General features: G+C 35.5%; 1 protein-coding gene across 3 annotated transcripts in view; it reads left to right on the top strand.

The window, feature by feature from the left end:
• TMPO (thymopoietin) overlaps window positions 1–17973 on the top strand; it is a 28589-nt gene extending 10616 nt beyond the window's left edge. The window contains exons 4-9 of one of the 3 annotated variants that reach the window (XM_081249473.1): window positions 5148–5245; window positions 13004–13123; window positions 13223–13318; window positions 13735–13845; window positions 14855–14943; window positions 15725–17973. In XM_081249473.1, the coding sequence (XP_081105599.1) occupies window positions 5148–5245; window positions 13004–13123; window positions 13223–13318; window positions 13735–13845; window positions 14855–14943; window positions 15725–16010 (800 nt within the window). In that variant the 3' untranslated portion in view covers window positions 16011–17973. Of the gene's footprint in view, window positions 1–518; window positions 3247–5147; window positions 5246–13003; window positions 13124–13222; window positions 13319–13734; window positions 13846–14854; window positions 14944–15724 lie in introns of those variants that run through there. The other 2 variants (XM_081249474.1, XM_081249472.1) reach the window with 2 other exon arrangements.
• Window positions 17974–20299: the final 2326 nt, after the last annotated feature.

The raw sequence follows: 20299 nt of genomic DNA, 5'->3' as shown, positions 1-20299 counted from the left end.
ACTCTGTTATATTAAGATCTCTTACTGATTCATTACATGTGTCTGATTTATTTCTCGTAATTGATATGTAGCAGTACTATTTACATATGGCATGTTTTCTCTGTTCTCATATTGATAAGCATTTAAACTTATAGTTTTTGCTAGAAGATCTGATTTCAAGAAAACTTTATAGTAAATATTTTGACATGTTTTCAGTAGACTATTTTAAGAAAATTTGGCCATGGTATATAAATACTTTTCGAGTAGTACATGAAATAAACGACCTTTTAAAATTTATTTTAAGAACAACTTGACACTTATAAATTTTTAATTCATATGACTTGTTTGTTAATTTCCTGACTATTTAATGACTCAAATTGTTTATATCTCCATAAGCATTGCCTGCCAGGGCACAGTCTGTCAAATTGGTTGTTCTGAATGTTCCTTCAACAGCACTATGTTATTAGCAAAGAGGCAAAGAATAGAGTCAGCTTAAACACAAGTAATGCTTAAACTTCCTGCCTCTTTTGCCTCTACAGGAAAGAAGAAAGAACACAAGAAAGTGAAGTCCACTAGGGATTGTTTTCCTTTTTCTGAACTTCCAACTCCTCCCTCTGGTGGATTTTTTCAGGGTATTTCTTTTCCTGAAATCTCCACCCGTCCTCCTTTGGGCAGGACTGAACAACAGGCAGCTAAGAAAGTACATTCTTCTAAGGGAGACCCACCTAGGGAACCTCTTATTGCCACAGCCTTGCCTGGCAGGGAACAGATGCAGAAGTTAGCTTCTGGAGGGAATTTGTTTGTTTCCTCCAAGTCTAGCCATGATAGATGTTTAGAGAAAAGTTCTTCGACATCTCCTCAGCATGAACTCGCTGCCATGTTGGTCTCTGCTGCAGCTTCTCCTTCACTGATTAAAGAAACCACCAGTACTTGCTATAAAGACATAGTAGAAAATATTTACTGTGGAGAGAAAAGTGGAATTCAACCATTATGTACTGAGAGGTCCCATGTTTCAGATCAGTCAGTTCTCTCCAGTGAAAGGAGAGCACTAGAAGAGTCTGAGAGATCACAAGTAATTTCTCCACCACTGGCTAAGGCAATCAGAGATTACGTCAATTCTCTGTTGGTCCAGGGTGGAGTAGGTAGTTTGCCTGGGACTTCTAACTCTACACCCCCACTGGATGTAGAAAATATATGGAAGAGAATTGATGCACCTAATTTTCGAGAAACAGAATCCCTGTCTCCTCCACGAAAATTACCTAGACTCAGTGAAAAGTCAGTAGAAGAAAAGGATTCAGGTTCCTCTGTGGCATTTCAAAATATACCTGGATCTGAACTGATGTCTTCTTCTGCAAAAACCGTTGTCTCTCACTCACTCACTACCTTAGGCATAGAAATGTCTAAGCAATCACAGCATGACAAAATAGATGCCCCCGAACTATCTTTTCCCTTCCATGAATCTATTTTAAAAGTAATTGAAGAGGAGTGGCAGCAAATTGACAGGCAGCTGCCTTCATTGGCATGCAAGTATCCAATTTCTTCCAGAGAGGCAACACGGATATTATCGGTTCCAAAAGTAGATGATGAAATCCTAGGGTTTATTTCTGAAGCCACTCCACCAGCAGGTATTCAGGCAGCTTCCCCTGAGTCCTGTGATAAACAGTTGGACTTAGCACTTTGTGGAACGTATGAAGCTGCAGCATCAGCATTGCAGATTGCAACCCATACTGCCTTTGTAGTTCGGGCTATGCAGGCAGACATTAGCCAGGCTGCACAAATTCTTAGCTCAGATCCTAGTCACGTGCACCAGGCACTTGGGATGCTAAGCAAAACATATAATGCGGCCTCATTTCTTTGTGAAGCTGCCTTTGACGAAATAAAAATGGCTGCTTATACCATGGGATCTTCCACTTTAGGTCGCCGATATCTCTGGCTAAAAGATTGCAAAATTAATCCAGCTTCTAAGAATAAGCTGGCTGTTACTCCCTTTAAAGGTGGAACATTATTTGGAAGAGAAGTATTCAAAGTAATTAAAAAGCATGGAAAAAAACGCTAATAAAATTAAGAATAAAGACATCTATCTTATCTTTGATATGGGGGAACTGGCAGCTTTTCTAGGAATTTGAAGTACGTTTATGCCAGAATTTTCTAAGGTCTTTTTAGTCTCCAGAATAGGCTTATTTCAAAGTGTCAAACTTATACCAATTAAATTACAGTATAAAAGTAATTGCCTACATATATCTGCCTTTTTTTTAGTTGCACAGAAAGAAAGCCTGATACTAACAGTTTAAAGCTTTTCTAGATCACATTTTTTTCTCAAATAGTTCAGTCTTTCCTATTTTAAGATTTTACAACTCTTCAAAACTAAGAAAATTCCATTAACTAGATTATAAGTTGAGTCTCCATGGTTTTAAATATTACTGAATATTTTATTACTTTCCAGAACTTGTCTACATATTTTCTCACTTGTGTTGTTTTTTACTGATATCTACAGTATCGTTTGTAATAGTCCAAATCAGTGCAACTCAAAGTGCCAGTCTACAAACTTACTGATCCACAGATAAGATAAGCGTGTACCAGAATTTGAATCTAGATGAATGACAGGTTTTATTTTTGTGGTAAAACTTTATTGGTAGAGGAAAGACAGTGCGCTGATTTACATTCTGGCGTAAATGCCTCGTTTTTTCATGGACTGGTAGCAAACAGTTGGTCTACTACACTTTGAGAAATACTGCTCTAGACCATAGTATTCTGGGATAGTGCGTTCTCACCATCACTGTAAAACTATAGTCAGATGAATTAGGAAAGATGGGACTTTTTTTTTATATAAGTAACACTTTTAAGGTACGTTGTAATTCATGTATGATTAGGCTTAATCTAAGCTAAATTCTAAAAGCAAATTTAAGTTATTAGTTTTTTTTTAAGTCATAAGAAATCATACTATATCCCAGTTTCTGTGTGTCTATATAAAGCAATATATTATTCTCTGTTTTCATTTCTATGATTGTAAGATGAGAGAGACTAACTGTAGAGGCACTTGATAATCGAATTTCTTTGTATTTTTATGGAAAATAGTAGTATTAATTATAAACAAAATACAGTCCCTTAGGACTTAACAGCCATTACTATATTCTTAGACTAACCTATCCATCTTTGCAGCTCTCTGGGAGTAATCCTATTTGTTATTTGTCTTCTGAAATGTACATGTATACATGTACCTACTAAGTACTATGTGATTTTTTTTAATGTATTACTGTAGAATGCTTTTGCAAATTCAATAAAGTTGTTAAATTTGAACAGTTTTGTGTGGTCTCCACAAACATGTTGTATGTGTGTTTTATTCTTAGAGTTACAACAAGTTAGATACTTGTGGATGAACAGCATCCCTTTTCCATTTCATAACTGAAACTCACTTGACATTCCAATGGTATAACTGAACATATTCAAATTATTAAATGTTTGGTGGTTTTTTTTTTTTTTTTTTTTCTATTTGAGGACCATGGGTTTGGGGTGTTTTTTTTTTTTCTAATTGAAGTATAGTTGATGAGGACCATGTTTTTATTGGCTATTGGAATTTAAGTTTGTAAGAGGAATTACTCTGTAACCAGATATCTTATTTGTTTAATCAATTTCTGCTCAACTACTATTGGGTTCTTTACTTTTTGCTTTCTGATTCTTAGGTTCTGAGTTAACGTAAGACTTTATAATGCTAAAGATTGTCCCATAGATAATAGAGCCATTAATAGAATTACTGGGAAGTGGGGGATGGAGTTGATACCTTAATCCTAAATAAAGATGGAACTATTTGAACTAACATGGTAAAAAAAATCACTGTTTATTTTTGGGAAACTTGCAAGTAGACTGGACTGACTGGTACTAGGCTAGATATTTAGCAAGACACATAACTATCTTGACTACTTTTTAGCACAACTGCGTTGAATTCATGCAAAACTAAGCTTTTGTTTAAGAGTTGACTCCATTTCTGTCTCATAAGAAAGTAACTTTTTGGTAATAGAAGTTTTAGAAGTGACAACTGACATTAATTTTGCTATACTATGATAAACGGCCACAAAAATGTATACGCTAACTAAGGGCTTCCCTGGTGGCGTAGTGGTTGAGAGTCCGCCTGCCGATGCAGGGGGCACGGGTTCGTGCCCCAGTCTGGGAAGATCCCACATGCCGCGGAGCGGCTGGGCCCGTGAGCCATGGCCACTGAGCCTGGGCATCCGGAGCCTGTGCTCCGCAACGGGAGAGGCCACAACAGTGAGAGGCCCACATACCGCAAAAAAAAAAAAAAATGTAGAAGCTAACTAAAATTTTTATCGAGTCTCTTGAAAAGTCTAGCCCTTCAAATGGTGATAAAATCAAAACTAGGAGAATGGGATATTGAAGCCTATGAAAAAAGATATACGTATTTGAGTTGTTATGGTAATAACCATCATGGTGATATGCTAATATACATGCACTAGCTTCTCTTCCAAGAAATGGTACTTTATTATGGGGGAGGCTGAAGAGGAGTGACCTGTGATTGGTTGTACTTTTCTGTGAACAAGGTTCTTCCTTACCTCTTCAATTGTACCCAGGGTTTTTATAGTCACATCAAAAAAGGACAGACTTTTGAAATGCACTTATGTATTAATGTCATTGTACTTATTTATTGTTATTAGCGGCTTGATACCATACACGTTTTTTTCAGTCTTAAAATTCACTATAGCTTTTTCCCTTCCATATTCTAAATTTTAATTTAATAACTAACCTTTGTTTATGTAGTAATAATGCACTGTATGGACAAAAGAATGGTAACAGCTATGTATTCTAATGTACTTTTCCCACTTCCTAATTGTTTTCAGTGAAAAGCCTCCATGGGTTTTTACTTTGTTTCAGGCTATTAGTCCCAGAAAAAAGAAAGAATAAACAGGAAGAAGTGGTGATCATATTAAGGAGTGGGGGAGATAAACAAAAATGGAATGAAATAAGAATGGAAAAGAAAAGTTTTTAAAGACAGAAATTGCAGTTAACCAGTTTGGGTCTGTTGAGGTAGTACTAATATACAGACTTATTTTATGTATCAGTGTGCCGAAAAACCAGGGTTCCAGAGTAATGTTAGGATGACATTGTAGTTTATTGTGTGTCTCAGAGAGTAATGATTTCTCCGATGTTATTTCCAGACTCTAAAATAGAGCTCAAGCTTGAGAAGAGAGAACCACTAAAGGGCAGAGCAAAGACTCCGGTAACACTCAAGCAAAGAAGAGTTGAGCACAATCAGGTATCTTTAGCTTTATGGTCGCTGTATTCAGGTATATGTAATCTTCTGACAACACTGATTTGCCTGTGTCCCTGCCTTTAGTTCATAGTTGACACCCAAAATCCAGCGCACTCAATAAAGCATTCATTAAATGGCACTAGAAATCTAAACTTTGTGTGTTTTGTCAGTAGTGTAGCCTGTGTTTACTGTAAAAGCAAGTGTTTAATGTCTCGTTTGTGTTTGATTCTGTGTTAAGCATGGTTCAGAGCCAGTCATACTGCTTTTTTAAGAGACATATTTTAAAAGGTGGAAATACCTAAGCAATTCTGATATAATAAAAAACAGGGGAATGGTTTTATATTTGTGTCTTTGTCTCTAGATTTTTGACTTTGCTTTTATTTTTGCCTGTCTTATAATAATTCTGTGGCTTTTCCCTCAACTCTGAAGCTAGTCTGATCCTAAGACCACACTGTTTTCTTTCCTTATTCTAGACGAAAATTCACCTTTTTATGGGTGAGGCAAGATGCAGTTTTCCAAAAGGAAAATGTAGGAAACTAAGGGGAAAATAAGCACAGGAATAATGAACTCAGTTTACAGAGAACAAATTATTGACTAATCAAGCATTGATCTGGCTGACACTTTACAAGTCAGCTATCCCTAGAGTCATTTTCCTTACCCTTTTTCTGTCCAGCTGGAAGATTTGTCTAGTTGGCTATTTATCTTTTCCATTTTCTCTTTGTCATTTTAAAGTCGCACATCACCAGTGGAAGTATTCTTGATTTCTTAAGCCATGTGTCTTTCTTAGTTTGATGTAGTTAAGTTGAATTTCAGAACTATTTGTTAGAAATGAGCTTGGTGACTGTATGGAGAATGTATAGAGCTTTGAATGAAAGAAGATTTGGTTTAATATTGAACCAAAGACTGGAATAAATATTTTGTTGGCTTTTTATCTGTTGTTGCCAGGGAAGAGCTGCAGGGGCACACTGAAGAATAAGGAAATAACAGAGCAAGAGAAACTAGGAAAATCTGGTGAAGGACACTGAAATGGACAGGCATGGAGAATTTTGGTCCAGTTTATGTAGGCAAGATGGTATAGTGCTAGCAAGAATGCATTGACTTGTCAGATAAGAGGTTAAAAGGAGGGTGGGAAGATGGTTTTAAATATGGTTTAAGGGGTAATTGTTTGACCTGAGGAATCTAAACTGAGGGACAGGATAAATAGTCAAAGGAGAGAGTAGATTTAGGAAATGAGAGGCAGGATTAGACAACGGCCTTATACAAATTTTTTTTTTTTTTTTAATTTTGGCTGCACTGGCTTTTCTTTGTGGCGTGCGGGCTTCTTCTCTAGTTGTGGCACGTGGCATGTGGGATCTTAGTTCCCTGACCAGGGATTGAACCCATGTCACCCGCATTGGAAGGCAGGTTCTTTTTTTAAAAAAAATAAATTTATTTATTTTTGGCTTTATTAGGTCTTTGTTGCTGCCCACGGGCTTTCTCTAGTTACAGCGAGCGGGGGCTACTCTTCGTTGCGGTGCATGGGCTTCTCATCGTGGTGGCTTCTCTTGTTGCGGAGCATGGGCTCTGGGCACACGGGCTTCAGTAGTTGTGGCGCATGGGCTCTAGAGCGCAGACTCAGTAGTTGCGGTGCACGGGCTTAGTTGCTCCGCGGCATGTGGGATCTTCCCAGACCAGGGCTCAAACCTGTGGCCCCTGCATTCAGGCGGATTCTTAACCACTGGACCACCAAGGAAGTCCCACAAAATTTAAATCATATGGAAGAGTAAAGGGAAGAGTTTACTGACCCTTCAGTCACAGAACCTCAACAGCTGTCAACATTCTACCAGTTTTATTTTATCTTCACCTGCACCCTGCAGCATTTTTAATTCCTCTGGTTTTGTTGTTTGTTGCTGAAGTATATTAAAACAAATCTTTGCCATCATCTCATTTCACACATTAAAATGTCAGTATTTCAGTATATATCTCTAAAAGATTGGAGCTGTTTTTTATTTATATATATTAGATATATATGTTAGATATGAAATAATTATTACTTTTATTTGGAGTGATAGTGGCATTGTGTATAAAATCTTTCATATCTGTGTTCAAAGCTTTATACATTCTCCATACAATAACCTCCAGTTTCAGAAATATCTTTTATGATTGAATTATTCAAATCAGGTTCCATACAAACTCCACATATCATTTGGTGTTTTTGATTTTGTTTTGTCTTTTTTTATTAATTTATTTAATTTTAGCTGCATTGAGTCTTCATTGCTGCGTGTGGGCTTTCTCTAGTTGCGGCGAACGGGGGCTACTCTTCATTGCGGTGCACGGGCTTCTCATTGCGGTGGCTTCTCGTTGCGGAGCATGGGTTCTAGACACATGGGCTTCAGTAGTTGAAGCACGCAGGCTCAGTAGTTGCGGCACGCAGGCCCTAGAGTGCACGGGCTTCAGTAGTTGTGGCCCTTGGGCTCAGTAGTTGTGGCTCACGGGCTTAGTTGCTCTGCGGCATGTGGGATCTGCCCAGACTAGGGCTCGAACCTGTGTCCCCTGCATTGGCAGGTGGCTTCTTAACCACTGTGCCACCTGGGAAGCCCTTGTTTTGTCTTTTAAGTCTGTAGCTATTTCCACTAAAACGGTTTCCCGTCCCTCCATTTATTTGGTGAAGAAACCAGGTTAGTTCTCTATAATATTTCTCACATTGTGGATTTGGCAGATTCCTTCTTCAAGGGTCGTTTAATTTGCTCTTTCATACCCTGGATTTCCTGTAGACTGGGAGTTAGAGCTATAGTGGGGCTGTGCAATAGACCTTTCTGTGATGATGGAAATGTTGTATATCTGCTGTTCATTAAGTAGCCACTTAATACTTGGAATGTGACTTGTATGGCTGAGAAACTAAAATTTTAATTTTATGTTATTTAAATTTAAATAACTACACGTGGCTAGTAGCTATCATTTTGTACAGCACAGATCTAAAGGGTTGGTTAGATTTGAGTTCAGTTACTTTGACAAGAATACTTCACAAATGGCGTTGTGGCCTTCACATTGCATCATTTCAGAGACACATGATGTCCTTTTGATGATGCTAAAATTAATTAGTAATAGGTTCAGGCGTTGAAAGCCTGATTCATCCGTTATAAAGTTCCACGTCGCCCTTTCATTTAATGGTTATGACAGCCATTCTGATTATTTCCTAGATCCATTATTTCATTACTTCAAATGAAATAATGGATCTAGGAATTCTCTGATTCCTTTACATCTATAACTGGAATTCTTTTATAAAGAACTTTCCCTTGTGAATTGCCTAGTTACCTTGAAATAAAATTCATATAGGAGAGCCAGGATAAATGCTTACATGCCTTTTATTTGCCAGTTATCAAGTTAAAAGTGCTTTAGTCATATTGAAAAGCGATCAATAATATCTTTTTACTACTGTGGTTTTTATATATTTGATTTATGATCAATTGCAGTCATTATTCTTTTTTCACATTCAAGTTGTACCATCTTTAGCCACTGGGAATTACTGAGTTGATTCCTGTATCCTTTTATTGACCCATTTGTCTTCGATACTTTCTTGTTTGCTGGCACAATAAGAAGTCCTGGGCTGTATATTTCCTGCCTCTTATCAAGTCAGTCATTTTTCCAAAGAACCCCTTATGCTTTTAATAGAAAATATTATTTGGAAGCTACCTACAGCCTGGATGCTAGGGTGTTCATTCCTACTGGGTTGTCATTGTTCTAGGCTTTTTCAGTAGGTAAAGCCAGGAGTACTTACTTTTTAGAAAGAGAAGATAGGTCATGAATTCCTCAAATTTATGAATGCAGGCTAATTTCTAGGTGTTACACTTGTATCTCTTTTCTCTTATTCTGAGTATCTTGGTTCTTAAAATAATATTGTTTCTTACGTAATTTTCACTATATATATGTTTCTAAATAACAGTATTACTACTAATAGTAAAGCTGCTAATTGTATTTTCAGATGGGGGGCAGTTTTTCTTATGTTAAGGATATAAAATCAAAATACTGTGCTTAAAGTCACTTGAAAGAATTTTTTTCTTTCATATTTATTTTTTAATTTTTGAGAATATATATATGGTTTTATTTGGGCAAAAGAGTCAGAAATCTGGCTTCTATCTTTGTTCCTTCCATCCATAGGTTACTATTTTTATTAAGTTTCGGTTTATATTTTGTTTCTTTTTGAAAATATAAGTAAATAATAGATTTATATATTTATTTATGCTCCCCTCCATATATGAAAGACAGCGTACATTGCACATTTCTATTTTTCTGTTTTTAATCTAAACACTTATCCTGAGATCATGTCAAGATATAGTATAGCCTTCTTCCTCATTGCTTCCTCATTGCTTTATACCACTGCATGGTATTGCATTTTATGGATTTACTGTAATTTATTCAACCTCTTTCCTTTTGGTGGATATTTTGATTTTTTGTTATTGATTATTCAGTTATGTGCTATTCTGAATAATGCAAAGGTACACCAGTGAACAGCCTTTTTACATGTGTTGTTTCATGTTTTAGCCAGTTTATCTTCAGGAAATCTAGAAGTGAAATTGCTGGGTAATTTTGCTAGATGTTAGCAAATTCCCCTGTGTAAGAGTTGAAGCATTTCGCATTCCCACAAGTAATGTATGGGAGTACCTTTCTCTAATGGAGGAATATGGTGCTGTTTAAAAAAAAAAAAGTTAATATGAGTAACCATATTGGTCATGTTTTACTTAAATTAATAGTTCTTTAAAGTAAGGTGGCTTTTAATTATCTTGATTTTTTTTTATAACCTAGTTAAAGCTTGTATTTTTACTGAATGAGATTTATAGCCTCCTTTAATAACCCAGCCCCTGCATTCTCATGTGCCTCAACTGCCTGATGTCTTCTGAATAACTTTTTTTTTTTTTTTTTTTTTTTCTTTTTGCGGTATGCGGGCCTCTCACTGTTGTGGCCTCTCCCGTTGCGGAGCACAGGCTCCGGATGCGCAGGCCCAGCGGCCATGGCTCACGGGCCCAGCCGCTCCGCGGCATATGGGATCCTCCCAGACCGGGGCACGAACCCGTATCCCCTGCATCGGCAGGCGGACTCTCAACCACTGCGCCACCAGGGAGGCCCCTGAATAACTTTTTACCTGATAGCGTTTTTTTGTTTCTTCCTCCTGTTGTCTCCGTGATAAATTGAGGACTTTCTATAGAACATCTTGCTGAAAACATATGACACTACAATCCTTATTCTGGCCACCGAGCATATAGCAGTCGCATTACTAATTTTATGTAGCAATGAGTTTTTCTTTTCAGTCAATAATTGCTTGGTCCATCTTACTCTAAGTAGTTATACACTGAATTGTAATTTTTGTTTTTTATGTACATTTTCTTCTCAAAGTCACTTGTTGCATAGTGGATTCTGGTAGAAAAAATTTTTTTTCAGTCTTCAAGGTATCTTTTCTGGTTGTATGAAAGATAGTTTTCTGTGAAGATGATTAATTCTAAATTAGATGATAGGCAAGAACTAATAAAATTGGTTGACAGTCCTCAACCAAAGAATTTAATAAACCTGAGCAAAAGAAAGCATAAATGATTTATAGTGAAAAGTGTCCATCCTACCCCTGTTCCCAGCTATCTCCACAGGCAACCAATGAATTTCTTGTGTTTTCTTCCATGGGAGAAAATTTTAAAATCTCTAAATAAATGGAACTTGGCCTTTAATTTCAAAGATAACTAATAAAAATGTAAACTTTTTTTTGTATTAAGTGTAATAGTTTCAATAGATGTTTGGTAAAATTTTTGATGAAGAGATTATTTCAGTTATTTATTCAGAATAAAACGTAACAAATGGAAAGTCCTGGAATTTGGTAGATAACCAATTTTAAGGGAAAAATATGTCTCTTCTGACCCCCTCCTTACCTTCATGGACATAGGTAAAATATCTAGGCTTTATATTGTATTAGTTGCATAATTGATAACTTTATTAGCCCTTTAAAGTAATGTTCTTTTTAATTCTTCGAGGAGTTTTTAAATATTGAGTATACATTGATAATACCAAGTAGACTATCAAACTAGAAAATTTTAAAAATACTCTCATTTTTATTGGCATTGAGCAATTGACTATTAAAGAGGAAGCAGTGTTGGAAGTAGTTTGAAAAAAATACTTGGCTTTGAGATGCATCATAAGTCAGTTATGTTATTCTCAACCCTGGCTGCACATTAGAATCCCTTCAGGAGCTACAAAATTTAATTAAGCCCAGGCCAATCTAGAAGAAATTCTGACTTAATTGGTCTAAGGTGGGATTGGCGCACTTGGTATTTTTTAAAAGCTTCGCAGATACTGTGCCACCAGGATTGAGAACTTAAGATTAAAACTAGTGTTCCCTTCTACTCAAATAATCAGGAATTTAACTATTAATAAGCATCTATTATATGTGTGTGTAATTTGTTTACAAATTTGTCTTTTGACTAACAATGTTTGCATTCAGCAAATTTTTCCTAATTGACAGCTGGAAAAGAAACCCAGAGATTCAGATTGTGAGTCAAAGGGGAAACTCTTATAAAGTCAATTCCAAATATAGATAAATACAAAACCAGATGTATGAAACTATGTCTGTATCTTGCGGTGTTTTGGTAGTAATGCTTCCAGCCAAATAAGTGTACTTATTGGATGACTGCTCTTGTACTGAGATAAGAATAAAATATATCTATCTTTAAAATTAATAGACACTAACTTAGATATAAAAACATCAGTTATCTACATAAAATATTAGCTTGAAAGCAAAAGTGATACTATAAGCATATTCTAGTATAACTCATCATTGATGGATGTCCTCTAGTTAAAAGAATTTAAAAGAATCATCTGGTAATAAAAGTTTCAAAAGTTGAATAACTTGATCCTTGGAATGTAGAATCTCAGGCCTCACCCTGGAGCTACTGAATCAGAATATGCATTTTAACAAAAGCTTCAGGTAGAAGCACTAGTCTAGTGCTTTTCAAACTGTTATGTGAGGACTGCTAAATTATTTTTTAAATGAGGAAAATCAGTCGACTTTTCCAAGGAGAAGTAAATCTGGGACTGGAAATGGACAGTGGTCTATCCCTATTACCATTTTTTCTTTTTTTTCAGTAGAGAGGAGTGAGTGGCACTGAGTCCTGGCAGTGACATTTTAGGCTTGCCTGTTCACAAAAAAGATGACCATCAAGTTTTTGTTGCTGCTCAATTTTATTACCTATTTCTAAGATGAGTTTGACACCTGGGAACTTTTAAGTCAGATAGCTGTGTATAGATTATTGAAACTGATTCTATTTAAATAGTCCTAACCATACGACAAGAATAATGTTTAATCTATGCTAACAATTATAAAATTTGTATTTTGTTTTAAGAGGAAACTGACTTGTTATATATAACAAATGACTATCTTACAAGTCAAGATCAAGATTTGTTTAGACAGCTAGAGATGCAGCTATGATACTGGAGCCAGATAGTAAACAGCAAGTCACAAAAGGAGCCATTGATAAATTGATGTCTTTTTTCCCCCTCTCACTTTTATCATAATATGTGAGCTCCTATAGTTGGACTCTAATGTATTTTACCATATTTTAAGTGTTTTCTTATGCCTACATATCTATTCAGTCAATACATCTGAAATATTTTGAGGGCATAGCATTATTTTCTAATGCTGGCATTTGGAAACTTTTCATGGATTCTCAGTATGCTAATATGGCCATCGTTATTAAGGTGTTTGATATTAGAATATGACTTTTTAATGTGTTGATGCTTGAATAGAGCTATTCTCAAGCTGGAGTAACTGAGACTGAATGGACAAGTGGATCTTCAAAAGGCGGACCTCTGCAGGCATTAACTAGGGAATCTACGAGAGGGTCGAGAAGAACTCCGAGGAAAAGGGTGATGCAAGGCTTATTGCTTAGAATGGGGTTCTCAGATTGGTAGGGTTTTAGTGGTTATTTTATATTTATTGTTTTTGTTTTGTTTTCAAACTAACAGGTGGAAACTTCAGAACATTTTCGTATAGATGGTGCAATAATTTCAGAGAGTACTCCCATAGCTGAAACTATAATGGCTTCAAGCAACGAAACTTTAGTAAATATGTTTCATAAACTATACAAGTGGTACTTCTTTGTAAATTATCCCTTACTTAGAATTGGGGAGGTGGCGAATTTTGGCAAACCTCAAACACATGTTTTTAAACATATTTTAAACTCATTTTCCCCATATAATTCTGAATTTTAGAAGTTTTCAGTGTAGCCACTTTAATATATATATAATTCATTGTGCAAGAATACTTAGTGTTATAAGGATACTTTTTTGCTAACATGTTTAAAGAATAATAAGGCTTCCTTCACATATGAAGCACTAATGCATTTCTAGGTTCTTATGCCTAAATTTTTGTTAAGGGAAAGTTTCAAATATTAGAGAAATCGACTATCATTTTTTCTTTTAACATGTCTTTGTTATGTTTGGATAATTCTGAGTCTGAATAATTTGAATCTTGGCAGGTTGTCAATAGGGTGACTGGAAATTTCAAGCATGCAGCTCCTATTCTGCCAATCACTGAATTCTCAGACATACCCAGAAGAACACCAAAGAAACCATTGACAAGAGCTGAAGTAAATGAATGAAATTTAGATCGATGCTATCATTGATCTTTTAATGAAGAAATATTTATATTTGTTTTTTGGAGTGGGAGGGAGCAGAGCTTTCTTTGTGGGGTGGGGGGTGTGTCTATGTGCATATATTATCTTAAAGACATACTTTATTAGTGACAATGGAAAGTAATATCGTATGACATGCTAATACTGTCCTCTTGCTACTACTATGTGCCTCTTTAAGTTCCAGTTTTCAAGGGAGTGCTCATTTGTGTGCTGCTTGTAATATGTTCTCTTTGTTACAATGGATGTGAGTTGAAAGTGTTACTTGGGCTGTGGGGGAAGCTATACTACCTTTCATTGAAAGGTCAGATAATGGGACTTTAAAATGACTTTGTATTATACTTGAATTGATTAACTCCTGTACAGTTAAGCTTTAAAGTACTAACTGCATGGATACGTTATAATTTGAATGATTCTTTATCAAAGATTATTTTGATCTGGGCATAAAGGTAATTTAGCAAAGCAATCAGGTTGTTTAAAAAATTATTTTATGTTTCTTAAATTAGGAAGATTGGATTGACTCTCTAGTTAAAAGCATATACTAAAATTTGTTAAAAGATCCATCTTAATTTGATATCTTCTATATTTGATCATTTATTTTATTACAAAATTAACAGGAAGAAACAATGTACTTTTAATGTCAATGAAAAGCATTGGAGGGAACTTACACTGCCATATTAGCTGTACTGAAATTTTATTTTTTGTGTTTTTTGTTTTTAACTTATTTGAATGTGTGCCCCCCATTACAACATTAACATATCTTCACACTGAGGAAATTTGAAGAGAGCCTTGGAAATGTATGGATAATTAAGCAATAATGAATTCAGAAATGGCAGTTGTAAAAGTTGGATAGATTTAAGTGCATTCTGTTCTCCAAAGCTTCTGTTTAAAATTATGTTCTAATTGTTGCACATTTACACTAAATTTTAACTTCTGGTTGTTTTTTTGTTTGTTTGTTTCTTATTAGGTGGGAGAAAAAACAGAGGAAAGAAGAGTAGAAAGGGATATTCTTAAGGAAATGTTTCCCTTTGAAGCAGCTACACCAACAGGAATTAGGTATTCAGATACACTGAAACAATTATTTAGTGTATTCAATTAAGGCATTTTTATTTATTTATTTGTTCCCACCTTTACTGAGGTATATGTGACACATTAAAATGTATATATTTAGGGTGTACAACATAATTATTTTATATATACATACATAAACGAATTCTAATTTTTAATTCTTCACAAAATTACTGTACCTCTGCTCTCATAAGTAAGCTGTTCTTTTTGGGAGCACTTTAATTCTTCTAAGCACTAACTAGTTCATATTCTTGAAAGTTGAGTCAGTTTCAAAATTAACTTTGTTAAGCTGAAAGGATGTAAATAAATCATTTACCTACTCTTTAATTCTTACTTCTAAATCTAAACTGAAACCTGGTAAGAAGGAAATCGGTTTTATTCCTGAGAGTCTCTCTTTTCTAATTGAAAAGACTGCTTTTAGATATCTGTTGAATTGTTTCCTGACTGAAGGAATCACAACCAAACTACCTTATTTTTTTCCTCTTATCCCCTAAATATATTAGCTTGAAAAACCTTTAAGAAGGCAAATTTAGTGAATATTTATAATACTCTGAATATTATTTTCTAATAAAAGATACAAATCTAACTCTTTAAATGAAAAATGTGTAGAAGTTTTTAAATAGGTTGACTGATGTCACTGATTATATTATATGACAATTTTACCTCAAGGAATGTGTTTGGAATTAGGAGTGATAGTGTCATTTTATGTTATTTAAGTTATGACTTTATCTAATATTTGTTTTTCTCTTCCTCCTTTCACTCCCAACAGTGCTAGTTGCCGCAGACCAATCAAAGGGGCTGCCGGCCGGCCATTAGAACTCAGTGATTTCAGGATGGAGGAATCTTTTTCGTCTAAATATATTTCTAAGTATGTTCCCTTGGCAGATGTCAAGTCAGAAAAGACAAAAAAGGGACGCTCCATTCCCATGTGGATAAAAATTTTGCTCTTCGTTGTCATAGCCTTTTTTTTGTTTTTGGTCTATCAAGCTATGGAAACCAACCAAGGAAATCCATTCTATAAGTTTCTTTCTAATGACTCTAAAAAAGTCAACTGAATGATATCTCTTTGGCACATTCAGCTTGGTCTCCTATTTTTAATAACTATTAAAAAAATTTGTGTACACTTGACTCAAGAACAAAAAAAATGTGATTTCACCTCAGTAAATGTAGTATTCCATTGAAAAGCAAGCAAGATATATATAAATGGACTTCATTCAATGTTTTGGACTTCGGACTAGTAGGAGATCACTTCGTGCCATATGAATAATCTTTTTTAGCTCTGGAACTTTTTTGTAGGCTTTATTTTTTTAATGTGGACATCTTATTTCTTTTTTGAGAAAAAATGTATATTGTTTTTGTGTATTTGGGAAACAAGAAGGGCAAAACATGGTAGTATAATGTGAAGCTACACATTTAAATACTTGGAATTCTTACAGAAAAGATTTTAAGAATTATTCTCTGCTGAATAAAAACTAGAGACATCTGAAACGTGAAATTCGGTAAGAAAAAGTAACTTGAGATTGTAGTTTTGGTGACTGCAACAAAGTTTGGTGGTGTTTATGGGGAAAAGTACAGTGATAATCTCTTCTGTAACTTTTATTAATAGTAATGTTATTGTTGTAGCCCTATTGTACTCACTTTTTAAAAGATATCTAGTATTGTGAATGTCCTACTTCGGTAAGACCCATTTAAATGCAGTTGATTTTTAGCAGGGATCTATCGGTGCAACTTATACATGTTTTAGAGAACTGTTAGCTGGCTGTACATGTTTTTAAAGACTGTTTAGCTAGCTATAAGGCTATAATTAGAAACTTGTACTTTTTATTTACAGCAAAACATTTATTTTATCAATCCGTTACCAAAATATTTTTTAGATAAATAGGTGTGTGTGTGTTTAGAAGTGAGAAATTTTAAACACCAGTCTTAGGTTCCATTTGGATTCATTATTGAATTATCTTGTTACCAAAAATGCATTTTGCCAAGTTTTTTTTATTCTATATTTCCCAACATAATTTGATTTGAAAGTATGTGCTTTTAAAAGCAAAAAGTATGTGCTTTTAAACTACATAGTAAACTTTCCTTGGATACACAGTAGTTAATACATAAATTTTTAAACTCTGAAATTGAGGCGGGCATTATGATTTTTGTTTACTTTTGAAATGATTAACTTTATCTTTGTGGTTGATTTATTTTTTTTTAGCTAAAACTTACCTCATGTATAACTTTGTTCGGGAAAGTAGTAGGTAATTGAAATTTCAGTAGAATCAAGTAAAACAAAGATTTTGATTTAATCATGTGAGTTTCAACTTTACAGTCATTGACAATAAAGCACATTAAAAATGTGTTATTTTTAAATATCTTCTGAATTAAAAAAGATACTTTTTAAAAAGGAAAAGCTGAAGATGTATATTTAGACCAGCACACAATTTTGATTTGCATCAGCCATAGTCTGATATTTAGCTTTTAGATATTTTGTAGACATTTTTCACTTTGCAGCTGACCAGAAATATTCATAGGTCTGGTCTCTGCAAAGGCAGTGGGAAACTTACTCCTAGATCAGAAATGCTTGCCTCTCCAAGTAAAAGTGTTTTGAGATGAGCCACAGAGGGAGCACGTTTTATTCAGTGTTGCCTCTATACAGTAATAGCAGTCTACTTTTACTTTTTTTGTTTTTAAACTTTGATTCCCATATTGCTTTCAACCTTTTGTTTATAATTAGAAATTGTGAGAAACTGCATTTAATGTTCAGAAATGTGGGAAGATAAATCAGACTTAATATGTATGTGAGATCAATTTTCTAATAGGAAAGGTATGGTCCAAAATAGCAAAGTAGGACCAGGTAAAACATGTAGTCTTTTTTTTATTTTTTAAATGTGTACTTGGTCTTTTGTCTGTGTCTGTTTTATTCCACTAGAAAAAATGTGTCCTTGATGTAAATGCAAAGCATTTCTTCCTGATTAAAATTGTAGATGTAGACTTTACAATTTAATTCAATAATAAAAAAGTAATTAACCTCTAGTTTTGTCATTGCAATAAATACTTTTCAAATAGCACAAACTATAAGGTTTCCTGATAACGTTTTGTATGTGAGATTTATGGATCGTTGAATTTTAGTTCTCTTTTCAGTCTACTCCTTTATGTTTTGCTTCTAATCATCGTAGTAATCTGGTCCTCTCTTGTTCCTAGGTAAGCAGTGTACAGGCATTATACTCACAGAATGTTGTAGGGAAGCTCTCAGAGGCACCTCTCTCACTTTCTACAGTATAGCAACTAATACTTTTCAGTCTACATTTCCTTTTTTCCCTCAGTTTTCCTGTCTTCGTACTCATCTGTGGCGCTCATGATTGTTAGTCTTGCTTTGAGACTAAGCAAAGATGTTGCTGCCATATATTCATCATGGAGCTGTGTTCACAAGTTGAAAATGCTTTTATCTCTCCATCATTCATGTGTCCCCCAAAGGTGATTTTATTTAAATTAGTGATTCTCAAGGTAATATGTACACTGTAATTAATTAGAAAGCAAGTAGCATCAAAGGCTTAAAATAACAATAAAGTATGCTTTATTGCATGCTTACTGTGTGCTAGATACTGTTCTATGTACTTGATATGTATTGACTCACTTAATCCTCAAGATCTATGAAATAGGTATTTTCTTATTCTCATTACAAATGAGGAAATTGGTGCTTGGAGGGGTTAAGAAACATGCCCAAATTTGCACAGCTGAGAAATGATGAGTCTGGTTGCATATGATAATGGCAGAGAGGACTTAAAAGACCGAAACTCTTACACAGACTCTGAACCAGTTCTCCTGTTCAGCCTTGCTCCTTCCACAGCTTTAGTGGTGCCTCTAAGTTCCAAACCTCTTTAAGGGATCTTTAAGGTTCACTTGTAGTTTTGTTTGTTTGTTTGTTTTTGTGGTACGCGGGCCTCTCACTGTTGTGGCCTCTCCTGTTGCGGAGCACAGACTCCGGATGTGCAGCCTCAGCGGCCATGGCTTACGGGCCCAGCCGCTCCACGGCATGTGGGATCTTCCCGGACCGGGGCACGAACCCGTGTCCCCTGCATCGGCAGGCGGACTCTCAACCACTGCGCCACCAGGGAAGCCCCTCACTTGTAGTTTTAATCTTTGTCTGTAGCCATTTAACTTTGAGCCTTCTTACCCTTAATTTGTTTTCTATTTATTATTCTGTTTTCCATCTTCATACAGTTTTTTGCAACATATTGTCTTCTGATGTCTCACTTCTCTTCCATTCATGTGGTTGGTCTGTCGCTTTGAATTAGCAGTCACTGAGAGCTATTCAGAGTTCATATAGTATCTTCCCACCAAAGATTTAGGAAGAAAGCAAAGAAGGAAACATGGAGTTTTTAGTGTAGGGAGACCCAGAACAGATCAATTCTGTTATGTTCTGGTATAAAGTCATTAGTTGAACTGACACTTCATGACATTTATGCTATGTTCCCAGCTCTTTGAAATTGCTTGTAAAATTTTACACCCACTTGAAGGAATATTTATTCATTGCCTCCTCTGTGCCAGGTATAACGTTTGGCAATACTGGATGCAGTTTTTTGTTTTTGCAGTACGCGGGCCTCTCACTGTTGTGGCCTCTCCCGTTGCGGAGCACAGGCTCCGGACGCGCAGGCTCAGCAGCCATGGCTCACGGGCCTAGCCGCTTTGCGGCATGTGGGATCTTCCCAGACCGGGGCACAAACCCGTGTCCCCTGCATCGGCAGGCAGATTCTCAACCACTGTGCCACCAGGGAAGCCCTGGATGCAGTTTTAAGAATATCTTTGGGTATTCTTTGGGGGAGGTTTTTGGGGTCAAAAACATTTGTTCCATTAACTAATAGCAACATAGGTTTATTTAGATGTTTAAGTATTGCATTAATGGGGGACTTCCCTAGTGGTCCAGTGGTTACGACTCCCCACTCTCAGTGCAGTGGTCCTGGGTTCAATCCCTGGTCAGGGAAGTAGATCCCACATGCCACAGCAAAAATATCCTGCATGCCTCAACTAAAAATCCCATAATGCCACAATTAAAGATCCCGCACACAGCAACGAAGATCCCTCATGCTGCAACTAAGACCCAACACAGCGAAATAAATAAAAATTTTAGATCTATTAATTGTTCTTTAGCTAATTAAGAGGAATTAGTAATGTTTAACCCTTGTAAATCAAAGAACCAAAAATTTGTCAGCTTGTTTGGAATAAATCAAAGCTGACTATGAAAATAAAATCCTAATCAAATGCGTTTATGCTAGACCAGTACTAGACTTTGTTGTCCAGAATTTAACACATTGATCTCGTAGTAGTGAATAATTTGAAATTGTGAAGCAGTGTAAAGTGT

Source organism: Mesoplodon bidens, assembly GCF_964165515.1.
Source record: "Mesoplodon bidens genome assembly, chromosome: 11".
NCBI lineage: Eukaryota > Metazoa > Chordata > Mammalia > Artiodactyla > Ziphiidae > Mesoplodon > Mesoplodon bidens.
Note: the sequence above shows the minus strand (reverse complement) of the source record. Positions and strands in the feature narration are given on the sequence as shown.